Source organism: Muscardinus avellanarius (genome assembly GCF_963383645.1).
Source record: "Muscardinus avellanarius genome assembly, chromosome: 5".
In the NCBI taxonomy this organism is placed as follows: Eukaryota; Metazoa; Chordata; class Mammalia; order Rodentia; family Gliridae; genus Muscardinus; species Muscardinus avellanarius.
Window position 1 is genome coordinate 19,503,739 of NC_137790.1, and position 13,069 is coordinate 19,516,807.

The 13,069-nt window shown below is 39.0% G+C and overlaps 1 protein-coding gene across 9 annotated transcripts in view; it reads left to right on the forward strand.

The window, feature by feature from the left end:
- Nucleotides 1-13,069, forward strand: part of APP (amyloid beta precursor protein) — a gene marked incomplete at its 5' end in the record, with an annotated part of 275,766 nt that overhangs the window by 116,497 nt on the left and 146,200 nt on the right. For all 9 annotated transcript variants that reach the window (XM_080696688.1, XM_080696689.1, XM_080696690.1 and 6 more), the window contains one exon: nt 1,929-2,122. In XM_080696688.1, coding sequence (XP_080552814.1) covers nt 1,929-2,122 — 194 coding nt within the window. The remainder of the gene's footprint in view (nt 1-1,928; nt 2,123-13,069) is intronic.

Here is a 13,069-nt window from a genome sequence, read left to right on the forward strand (position 1 = left end):
CACTTTATGGAACTACCACCTAGAAGCCATTCTGTGTGCCTTTAATATATTATGCTTGTCTCCTAAATATGCAGCCTTTGTGGTGAGATGGTGAGACCACCCTCCCAGAATTTGCTCCTTAGTAGTTGTCTACTAGGGTCAGTTTTGCTGCTGTATTCTTCCCCAGACACATGGGATATTTTTGACTGTCATTACTGATATGTAGTGGCCAGTCACCAGGCATTCTTTGTGTGTGCACATGTGTGCGTGGTACTGGTGCTTGAACCCAGTGGTATTCTATATCTGAACTACAACCCCAGCCCTATTTTATTTTTTTATCTGAAAACAAGGTCTTACTAAGTTGTGGAGGGCCTCTCACTAAGTTGCTGGGTGTGGCGTTGAGCCTATGATCTTCCTGTCTCAGTCTCCCAAGTACTGGGATTATAAGTGTACACCATCATGCCCATCTGACACCCGGTATTTAATAAACGTACTGTAGTGAATAGGACAACTTTTCATCTCCAATGAATTATTTGGTCTAAAATGTCAGCAGTATTGAGCTTGAAAAATCTAGCTCAACTTATCCTTGTATGATAGTTTTAAAGCTGCTAGGCAGAAAGCACTGCTTAAGATTTAGCATTAGTTTTGCCTTTTATGAAATAATATGTTTTGACTCATAGTAAAATAAAACCTTGTTTATATAAAAGTACGTTTTGGAGGTTGGCGAGCTTACTGAACTTAAGAAAACAAACCACATGATCTGAAGCTCAGCTCCCCTTCTGATAGCCGCATTTTTCAGTTTGTCTTGAGTTGTCAAAAGAAAAATTCTTTGTTTCCAAGAAACAAAAATGACTCAGATTCCTATGAGGCCAAAATAACTTTCTGTAATATTTTCACTGTTTACCTAGGTGTGTTGAATTAATATCTCATTTGTCACCAGTAGATGATTTCTAGGTTTTCCACTAGTTCAGATTTGTGCAAATTTGGAAAATCCCAGCAAAGCAGAAAGACATTGAAAGAGAAATCCCTAAAGACTTTAAGTTCTGACTCATAATGACTGCAGAGGGTACTTTTTCTCCTTCTGGAATTGTTTCCCTGGGAAGTGAGCCGAGATAGATAGAAGGCAAATCCAAGGGAGAAAAGCTTGGATCTGTACTGGGAGTGAGTTGAAAGGTATATGAAAAACTTCAGAACTTCCTGATACACCAATAAAGACAGAAGGCAGATTCTCTGATGTCTATCCACAAGTGTAGCCTTCTTCTGCATCTTTTTACCAACTGTTTTTTATTGCTGTTGTTCTTAATGAATAACTCCTTAATAATAAGATTGTATACTATTATACTACTCTATAATATCACATGCTTATTAAATACATAATGAATTTTAAGAATATTGGACTGGGAATATAGGTCAGTGATAAAGTGTGTTTGCTCAGCATGTGTGAAGCCCAGGATTCAATCCCCAGCGTGCACACGCATGTATGCACACACACACATGCATGCACACACACACATGCATGCACACACATGCACAGTAATAAAGTAGCCTATGCTAAAGACACTGTTGGAAAATTCTTCCCCAAACAATCGATCCTTTCCTTTTGTAAAATTGGTTCCTTGGCTAAATGGGGTGGCGCATACTTATAATCCCAGCACTTGGGAGGATGAGACAGGAGGATTGCGGTTCACAAACAGCCTCAGCTACTACTTAGGGAGGTCCTTTGCAACTCATTGAGACCCTGTTTCAAGATAAAGAATAAAAAATAGGGCTGAGGATGTAGATCGGGGGTAGAATGCCCCTGAGTTTCATCCCCAGTACTGCCAAAAAAATAAAAATAAAAAAAATAGGTTCATAACATGTTGGGTCTGTGTGGTGATCGAGAACCTTGAGGTTCTTTCACAATGGCGCCCATCTGCTCTGCGCCTCACCCTCGTCTCCTTACCCCGTAGACATGCAATGAGAAGAGCACCAACTTGCACGACTTCGGCATGCTGCTGCCCTGTGGAATCGACAAGTTCCGAGGGGTGGAGTTCGTGTGCTGCCCATTGGCGGAGGAGAGCGACAACATTGATTCTGCTGATGCGGAGGAAGATGACTCTGACGTCTGGTGGGGCGGAGCAGATACAGACTATGCAGATGGGAGGTAGGTGGCCTTCGTGCTGGGTCCCCTAGACTCCGAGACATCGCACCTATAGCCTTTGCATTTTTCTGCAGACGTATCTTTGTATTCTCACTACAGTGATCTCTGCTCACTCCTGTCAACGTTCTCTGCGGCAGAACAAATGTATTTAACCTTGAACTCCTGTTAATGATTATAGTATGCTATTTAATTTTAATATAATTGACCATCATGGAGTTCATTTTAAATGGTATATTTGAATCTCAGGAACTGAAATTGAAACCCCCTCTGGTATTATAGTAGATCACTGTTAATTTTAACAGGGAGTTGAAATCTGAAGCAAATGATTGATAGGGTTTTTGGTTTTGGACTATAATTTGGAAATTTTTTTTAAACACTGCTTTGAAAATTTTTTAGTCTATAATAACTCATCATGAACATTTATTGAGACCAATTTGGTTTGGCTTTTTTGTTGTTGTTGTTGTTGTGGAGTTTCTTTACCTTTTATAGTTTCCATTCATGACTAAAATCAAAGGCATTCATAAATGGCTTAAGTTTCATGATTGTTATAAGAACACATTTTCACCTTTTTTTGGGGGGGGATCTTTATTCCATAATTTATTACCTGATTCCTACTTAAAATTATAAAATAGAATCTTTGGGTTGGAAATGTCCTCTGGGCAGTGGATTTTATGCTGTGTCAACCTCCAGAATGTGAGGATTGCGGCGGGAGTTTCTGTTTCCCTCCAGTGTTCACGCAGACATTCCCTGGTGTTACAGATCTCCAGACAGAACATCAAATGTGAATTGGCAAGACTCGTGGTTATGATATAATTTTCTGACTTCAGGCACAGATTTTCTACATGAGTATGTAACATATTTTGTTAACAAACTCAAAATAGATTTACCAAGGCTGAGACTGGAGGATCGCGTTTTGTGGACAGCCTCAGCTACTTAGCGAGGCTCTTCACAACTCAGGGAGACCCTGCTGGGTGGTACCCTTTGTGATCCCAGCATTTGGGAGGCTGAGACAGGAGGGTCATAGTTCGTGGCCAGCCTCAGCTACTTAATGAGGACTTTTGCAACTCAGAGAGACCCTGTTTCAAAATAAAGAATGAAAAATAGGGCTGAGGGTGTAGCTCAGAGGTAGGATAACCCTGGGTTCTAGTCCCAGTACTGCAAAAAACAAAATAAAACAAAACATAGCTTTACCATTATCTACAAACTTATGTACACTTAAAAATACTAATTGCCTTTTCTTAATTAAAGGAGGCTTTTTAATGGCTATTTCTAATTGTATCAGGACTTGTCATTTGATGGTTAAGTTCTTTTCTGTTTCCTCTTTACCAGGTTAAAATAAGTTGTGGTCAGTGTTGCTGTACATAATGCTAAACAAACAAAAACAACAACCAAAAAAAAAAAATCCAAATAAATATAAAAGAATGAGAGGAAGAAATAAGAAAAAAATAAACTCTTAGCTTGCAATTAATTTTTATTGCTTGAATAACTTGAAAGTGAACGGCCTATGTTTCCTTCTCCCAGGGCAAGAAATGTTGATGATGTGTGCTTTGTGGATGAGAAAGCTTCTGAGTCTTTTTCCATGAAATTATTTGGATTCCGTGCCATGACTGGTTCCCCAGACCTCTGTTTTATGTGCCAGCTGTAGAATGTCCATTGGTTTGGGTTTAATAGCCATTTATTTAGTTTAAAAGTGGAGGGTCTAGTTCTTACTTTTTTCAAAATAACTTTTTGATATTCTTATTCTAGATTTGAAAGTTTCAGAGTGACTTAAAAAAAAAATTGGCACCAGGGCCCTGGTAACATGATGCTAACACAACCAGTATTAAAAAGGAAAATTTCTGCCAGGCATGGTGGTGCATGCTTGTAATCCCAACATTTGGGAGGCTGAGACAGGAGGCTTGTGGTCCGTGGACAGCGTCAGCTACTTAGTGAGGCCCTTTGCAACCTGGTGAAACCCGGTTTCAAAATAAAGAATAAAAAATAGGGCAGGGGGTACAGCTCGGAGGTCGAATGCCCCTGGATTCCATCCCCAGACCCGAAAAGAAAAAGGGAAATTTCGCATCATAAATTTTTCTTTGTTCATAGCCTTTTGGACACTTGATTTTATAATTTCCCATTACTGAATTGACTGTGCTAAGTAAACAGAAGGGCAACTAACCCAGGAAAACTCTAGGCTGGTATTAAAATTGTAAGGTGCTAGATAAGTACTTGTAAGTTTTCTCAGTATTGTGGCCTGCCATTCATGATCATTGTCATACAAGAAACTTCTAAAGCTAAAAATGGCTGTGTTTGCTTTAGCCTGAGAGTGGCAGGCCTTTGCCAGGCCCTCATCCCCATAGAGCACATTTTATATGTTGTATAAAACCCTCTTTTTTATTGAGTATATATTTGAATGGGTCTTGATCTTTTCCTCCTCCACTTTTTCCAATTTACTGACTCAACACCAACCACTTAATCAGTGGAGCTTTCTCTTCCTACATCTTTTCTTACTATTCCTTGAAGTGGATTTACAGGGGTTCCTGTGCTGACCTTCCATTCACTGTTTATTAGTGTCAGCTAAGTGGATTTTCTTTGATATCCATCTTCCTGATCACTCCACTCTTCTCATTGTTACAAACACCAAACTATAGAGTGATGGTTTGTTTTTGTTTTGAACTACTGTATTACCTACTACTGGGGAAACCAAAACAGTTTATTGTCCAAACCAGATAGACCACTAGGACCACTGTCATAAAATGAGAGCCCGGGGCAAACTGGGTCATATGGCCATCCCGTGCCTTAGTCAGCTTTACATCACTGTGACCGAAATACCTGACAAGAATAATTTAGAGAAGGAAAGGTTGGTTTTGGCTCACAGTTTTAGAAGTTCAGTCCATGATTGGCAGGCTCTAAAGTATAAGCTTCATGGTGGACGAAAGCTGCTCTACTCTTGGCATTTGAGAAGCAGACAGACAGACAGACAGACAGACACAGGAAAGGGCCAGAGATAGATAAAGTCCATACCCTCTCTCCTCCAGCCATGCCCCACCTTTGAACCTTGCTGCATTGGGGACCTTACTTTCAACATGCAAGCCTTCTAGGGGACATTCTAGATCCAGACTGGGTCACCCTGCCCATTGCTGCCTTCAGTGAAATCCTCCAGGTTTTTATCCAATTGAATCATTAGCCAGCACATTCCTAGTCACTTTTATTTTATTCCATTTGGGCGCCTGCAGCATAATTGTCTCTTGGATTCAGCCATCCCATGGAATTAGCACACTCATAGGGTTTCCAGCCCTGAACTTTTGCTTTGACTATGCTCATCTGATCTTACTCTTAAAACCGTCATTGAGTCCCACCGAATGTCACCCTTTCCTCGTGATCCTCGTCCTAATTCAGGCTTATAGTCCAGTGTCCTCTTTTTCTTTTTTTCTGATTTTTCTAACCATGATGGACTTAATGGATAGTCATTTCTCCACACTCCCTTGCTGATACTTTCACATTTTCTAAACATATTTATGTCAGTTCTTCATGCCTGGGAAAGATTACCTTCTTCTTTTCATTGCTTCTGAGTTTTCTAAGGTATCAAGTTGTGTAATCCTACCAGTTCATTCCATTTCTTATTCATGCTGTAACATCAGCGGGGTTCTTAATGTTACGAGATGCACCTACCTATCTCTGTGTGAACACCTATCAAATTCTCCATGGCGTTGATCCAACTAACTCCATTCTCCTGGTTTCCCGGCATCACCCTTCCTAAATGAGCCTTTCACAGCCATCTCTTGTAAATTTCTTCAGCAAGTTACCTGGCATTTGTTGGGTGCTTGGTATGTTTGTTGAACAAATTGGTACCTCTCCTCCTTTACCTGAACTTCATCTCTTGTTACGTTCTGTCTCTTTTGCATGTTCTGCCTGAACTCCTGATCGACTCCTTCCTCTTTTGTTGTCTTTTCAGTCTCACTGGCTCTTCCTCCTCAACCCATAAACCTTCTGTTTCCTGAGCTCCCACAGCCTGAGTTCAGATTATCATTCATCATCTACTAGACTAACTTCTTTGATGCTCACTTACTATACCAAGGCCCCTTTTCTCCTGTTACCCTTATATTGTTCTTGTTATTCTAGGGATTCATTCATAACTTGACTTCTGTTCCTATTTCTTGGAATCAGTGCTGCTCCTGCCCTTTCCCCACTCTGCCACTCTCTTCCCAAGTCATGTCTTTCCCTGTTCCCATAACCATCCTGCTATGCACTTCAATCCTATTACCATGTGGCAGAAAATAGTTGATGGTGTCTTTTACCCATAAGGAAAATCCAGATTTCCCAGCACTCAGACATCTCTGCTCCTGGGTCCCATCCGGCATTTCAGCTTCCCACAGGTATCTCATCTTCTCTACTGACACCTTGTAATCTTTGGTCTTTTCTTTCTGTAGACTTTTGTTCTCAGCATTCTTTTTTTTTTTTTTTTTTTTTTTTTGCAGAGGAGGGGTGGTACTGGGGATGGAACCCAGGGGCCTTCTACCTCCAGGCTACACTCTCAGACCTATTTTATATTTTATCTGGAAACAGGGTCTCACTAAGTTGCAGAGAGCCTCACTAAGTAGCTGAGACTGGCTTCGAACCTGCGTGATCCTCCTGTCTCAGCCTTCCAAGTGCCGGGATTTCGAGTGTGCACCACCACGCCTGGCTCTGTTCTCACCATTTTGTTCCTTTCAAAATGTTTCTCCTTCTTCATCAAATAGAGTTAGTGTATCATAGAGATATCAGATCACGACCTGTCAAAATCATTATTCTCTAAAATATTGGTCTGAAAAGATACCTTCTTCACAGGTCTTTACCAATGCCTCACTCTCCTTTTAAGACTCCTTCACACCATGACTCATTCTTATCATGACTGATCTTCCAACTAATTATAGCCATAACTCATTTTATCCACCGGAACCCAAACTACAGTTTATGTGCCTGGTATTTCTTGCATGTAGATCCTGAATAAATAGGAGCCAATTTGAATTGTATGTTTTTTTTTTTAATTTTTGCATAGCTTTTAGCAAAGACTTTGTAGTCCCTAAGTGGATGTTACAGAATCTTCTGGCATTTTATTACAAAGCTGTCTCATAGGATTATAATGTGAACCACATATTACTTTTTGTGTTTTTTACTAGCCAGTTTTAAAAATGTAAAAAGAAACAAGTGGATTTAATTTCAACGGCATACTTTATTTAATCCAACGCATTCCAAATACCATTTCAGCATTTCAACACTTAGCCAATATGAAAAGTTATTAATGAGATGGTCCACATTCTCTTTGCTTGTTTTTATTATCATACTAAGCCTTCAAAATCTGGCAATTTATTCATTTTTGTATTAGTTTGCTTATTTATTTCTTTGTTTGCTCGTTTGTGGTGCTGGGGATCCAACCCAGGGCCTCACACACCTAGGCAAGCACTCTGCCACTCAGCTACACCCCCAGGTTCCCTGCATATATCTTAACAAAGCATGTTTCAATTCAAACTAACCACATTTCAGGTGCTTTATAGTTGTATGTTGGACAGCGTAACCCTAGATGACCTGATATTTTTAATCTTTTTTTTCCCATGAAAACAAATAGCTTATATAGCCCAGTAATATATTTGAAAGTTGAACTCCTGAACTTTTATTTTATTTTTAGCTGTTTTTTTTTTTTTTTGGAGTGGGGGGCTATTGGACCACTTGCATCATTTTTGAAGGAGCTTTTTCTGCAGCACTGCAGGCGTATATGCCTTCCTTCTCATCTGGCAGAGGCAGTGGGCAGAGCAAGAGGTATTGCATCATTGAGCAACACAGGGGCTGGGCTTCTGCCAGCTGGCAGCCGCCAGGTTTCAGAAACAGTCTCCTTGTGACACTTGAAATGTAGAAAGAGACGAGGAATTTAGCACATATGACTTGAAACAGCCTCAAGGAACACCATATGACAATTCTTGAAGACAGCGAAAAGAAGAACTCTGATCCTCCCAAAATGGAATCTGGCCCACAGCAGACTGTGCTGTTCTGTGGTAGGCAGCAAGACGTGTTTGTGTTGAAGATGAGTGTTCTACTGTTGTTCACGAGGCATTGCAATCTTTACAGAATGCACTCCACTTTAGAACCTCGTTGAAAAAGAAGGAGACCTTTTCATATAGACAGAACAGGCATTAGTTCAAAAAAAATGTTGGTAAATAACTCTGTATCCTTGAGCATTATCATAATTAAGTCCTCAGACCACCCCAAATACCAATTTATGCAATCAGTAATGTGGCTTATTTAACTGTACACAGACTCTAGCTATCATAAATAAGAGTATTTTTTTGGGGGGGAAAAGTGATTTGGAAAAAGAGATGCTATCCAGTCTATCCCTATAAGTAGGGATTGGTAGGCTGGGCTTTTCTCCCTCCTGTAACTCTAGAATCTGACAAAACTAGATGGTCCTGTGGGGACTGTGGAATTCTTACGGACAAATGAAGGAAGGGGAGAATCTCTAATTGTCCTATTCTAACACTTTTCCTCTCAGGTAGTAGGCAGGTCTTCATGGTTTTTTTTTCCAAAACAGAATCTCCAATGATATATTCTTTTATTTTTAGGGTTGCAAACATTAGTGAGAATGTGCTAAGTGGTAACCTGACATGTCTTCCTGAATAATTAGATGATTTTTGCTTCCTTTTTTTAAAGCACTTGGGATAGGTTTGGGTGAATGATTATTTTTTACTGTGTCTCACTATCACCTTCTTCAAGGCTATATATGGTATTTTAGGAGAGTTTTCTTTAGTTGAGGTCTCACTCCCATATCTGCATGTAGCTACACGTGGGGATGAGGGTGTACACACAGGAGTACATTAAGAATTAGAGGGACCACTGAGCTCAGACTAATGAATCAGCTCTGAAGATTGCCTTCGGGACAGATAGGGCAAGAGGTCTACGTGCTTTTATCAGGAAAGCCACCCCAGCATCATGGACAATCTGGGTAAAGTGGGGGGGGGGGCTTACATTGTTGTTATTATTCTATGTAGAACTAAAAACAAAACCATAGAGAGAAGCAATTTTATTATAATTTTAATGAAGCTTGTAAACAGTAACATTTTAATTTTGATTACATTTTAAATGTAGCACACTTGTGTTTTTATTCCATATTTTCACAGTTTTTAAGGTAGAGAATCTTGAATGATGAAGAGTATCTTTTGAATGTAGTTAACTGCTAATCATCTACCCTACATGAACCTGCAAGATGTCCAATTTATAAACAGTGATTCAAAGTTTCATTTATACATTCCTATATACACACACAGTCAGTGCTAACTTATTATTTATGTATGTAAAATTTTAAAAGACCTTTATTGGTGCATCGTAGTCTCGCATCATAGGTAGTTAGTGGTGATGGTGATATCCTTGCGCACAGCACTTGGTGGGCGTGTCTCAGCTCCCTCCCCACTTCCTCCCTTCCCATACAGAATACTGAGATTGCCATTGGTATTCTCACATATGCACATGATCGCAACGGAAGTGATTCCTTCATTGATTCTCCCTCTACCCCACCCTATATATGTAAAATGTGTATATTTATATGTATTCCATTATAAATTATATTTTTTATTTTTGCTTTCACTTCAGTTCCATTTAATTTTTATAAAAACCTAATACTTCAAAGATGTCAGTGGCTGACAATTTTTGTTGAAGAGAGAATAGCCACATTTTATCTAATATATATATATATATATATTTTTTTTTTTTCCGGGGGGCTACACTCCCAGACCTATTTTATGTTTTTTTTCTTTTAATTTGGAAACGGGGTCTCTTAAGCCAGCGTGGCTGGCTTCAAACCTGCATGATCCTCCATGATCCTCCTGTCTCCGCCTCCCAAGCGCGGGGATTACAAGTGTGAGCCACCACGCCCAGCTACTACTTAAAAATATTTTAAAGTTTAGATTTACAAACATCATAGATCAGTCCAGCCCCCCACAATTTTGTATGATCTTTCTTCTTCTAATGACCTTTAATAGATATTTCTGCCTTGGGCATTAGTCCATTTCCAAACTGTTACCAAATTCTGGCACACAAACATCACAAAATTTGTTGCACAAGTATCATAAAAGAGGAAATAATATGATCACACATCTTTTTTTAACAGCAGGTGATTCAGGTTTTTGTTGCAAAATATTGAGCAATGATGTCCTTCCTCTTGGATGACTAAGTGGATAAGAATATCATATTTTCTTTTTGTTCTTAGAAATATGTTGCTCGTTTGTCAGTTCTGAAGTGTGAGAAATTTCATTTAGGAATCGTCTGAAGAGTCATGGTCTGAGCTTTCACCTATGTGATCAATTTCCTTTGTCCTTTGGTGTATTTAGTAATTGCAAAATGTTTCCCTCTGTCTATTTTTTCCTTTTCTCAATAGTGGCAAATGAAAAAATCTGATTTTTAACTATTTTCAGTGTAAGTCTCTAGACTTCAGTATGTTCTTGAAAGATAATGTGGTACCCTGGGGATAGTAAGAAAAATATGGTCTTTTCCCTATTCGCTATCCTATCATTTTTTCCTTATTTGGTCTTTACTAGCACACTTGAAATAGTTCATGAGTAATAATGAGACAAATTCTTGAGATGATAAAAGTTGGAAAATGTTGTGAAATATAGGAACAGTAATATTAAGATCCATAATATGTCTTAGATATATAACAAGTTCCAGTGGACTCCTAAGGCAGTTACAAGATAGAATGAGTTTTATTCAAATGACCTTTTTTCCTTCAAGAAAGTAAAAGTCAGAAATACCAATTCCTCTTTCCAGTAGTTATAACTGCTAAAAAAAAAAAAAAAAAGGCCAGAAGGTAAAATTGTTCCCAGTTGTACTCCAAGAGTAACAGCCTACCCTGATAAACTTTCATGAGGCCTGTGTGACTTGACACATGGAAACACTTGGTACAATTTTCTACTAGTTTGGTGCTCAACCAATATTTGAGTTGGATTGCATTCACATCACATACACACACAGACATGGTCATGGTATCTCAAGGTCAACATATGTAATCAAAACTAATTGGTCTTTTTAAAAAAAACAAAGGAAACGATTCCAGTTGTGCAACGATTAAGTGATATTGCATCAGGAATCTGTAAAGCTAGAAATACTGAAAAAAGTGATGGAAGCGCAGGAAACCTATAATAACTTATTAGCACCTTTATCCCAGTGACTACTTGAATCTTTCATTTCTGCAAAAATAAAAATTAAAAAAGTGAAATAGAGTAGAATGAAATTGCAGTTACAAATGAAGGCAGGAGTCATCTCTATTTGGGCCTTGAGATAAAACTCCATTGTTATAGTGGCCTGTTTATTTGAACCAGCAAATCTCTTTTGTTCCGTGGTGTCAAGTTAGAACTCTGATAAAAGTAACTGTATTCGTGAGACTAGGCCAGCTGCTGCATTAGCTATCCGCAAGCATTCTTTGATTTAAGAAAGGAATGAATAAATATGCGTTTAGAATGGTGTTTTTCAACTGGGGGTGATTTCTGCTCAAGGGACTTTTTGCAAACACTTTACTCAAGGGACTATTTGCAAACACTTTACTGTTATGGAGAAAGGAGGATGCTACTGGAATCTGGTGCGTAGGGACCAGGAATGCTGTTGAACCTCATGCAATGCACAGGTTAGAACCGTAGCAATGTCAGTTGCACTGAAGTTGAAAGAGCCTGGTTTAGAGGTTTCTAAGCCTAGGAGTGCTAGGAAAATTATTCTAAAAAATATCTCCATCCATGTTTTTGTTTCATTCTGATACTGTAGGGACAGAGACACAAACACTGTAAACATCTGTCTCTTCTGTGTGGCTTTTGCCAAGATGGAAATCAAAACTGACCTTCCTAATACCATATGTCTTTAAAGTGTGTGTAAATGCAGTGGGTTTTAATTGAGGCTTCACATTTGCACTTCATTATTTCATTTATTCTAATCATTATGTCAGATGTTTTCCCTTTTATTGATATCATTGCAGTCCATTTATACTGCACTAAATATCAGCATATTTTCTGGGGTAAATGAATCATGGTTTGAAATACATGTTGCATTTAAAAGTATAGGGGATTCTAATTTGAAAATTAGTCCTAGTATGATAAATTTTCAGAAGATGTTGGGTGGGGAGAAAATCACTCACAGTTTGGCCTGATTGGAAGTTTTTCTTTTTGGCCTCTTCTCCCTCTATGTCTGTAGACACACACACACACACACACACACACACACACACACACACGCACACGCACACGCACACGCACACATATGCATATATGTTATTTAATTCCAATTAAAATATAAAATATTCATTTTAACCACTATGTCAAATGCCATTCACATATTACTTTCATGATTATCCCTTTGTGTTTATTACGCAGTCAGCGTTTGTTCCTCTCCATCACTGTTGACAGTTGCTGTCCTGCTGCCCCGCATCAGGGTTCACACCGTGATCAGGGTCAGCGCCCGGAGCGCATTGAAGTTACTTGTGAAGGCCGTACTTGTCAGTGCTAGGTAGAGTTGAAAGCCAATTTAATTATGGTCTCTGTTCCCAGAACTTTTCTCAGAAAATATTAACTAGATACTATTATGGAGGGTACATTTCACAAATACATTGTTTGGGGTTTGTGCACACAAATGTGGCATTCAATCAAGCAGTAAGTTACACGTGTGCTGTCTTTGAGTTACTGATGCTGAAACATTCAGAGACTTACTCACCTCATCCCAGGCTGTCTGAGAATTGATGTCTATTCATGGGCCAGTACTTTCTTTGTCTTTAAAATTGGATGAGAGAGAAACAAAGCTGGGAGCTTTATTTGGCCTATATATCTCCTTATTTGTATCTGCAGAGTTGAACTTCTTTCAATAGATAATCTTGCAGGGGCTTGTCTGTCTTGCATTTTAAGGGAGTCGTATTAAATGCTCAAGGGAGGAAAGAAACTAACGACTTTAGAGGGTCACGAAGTGAATCGC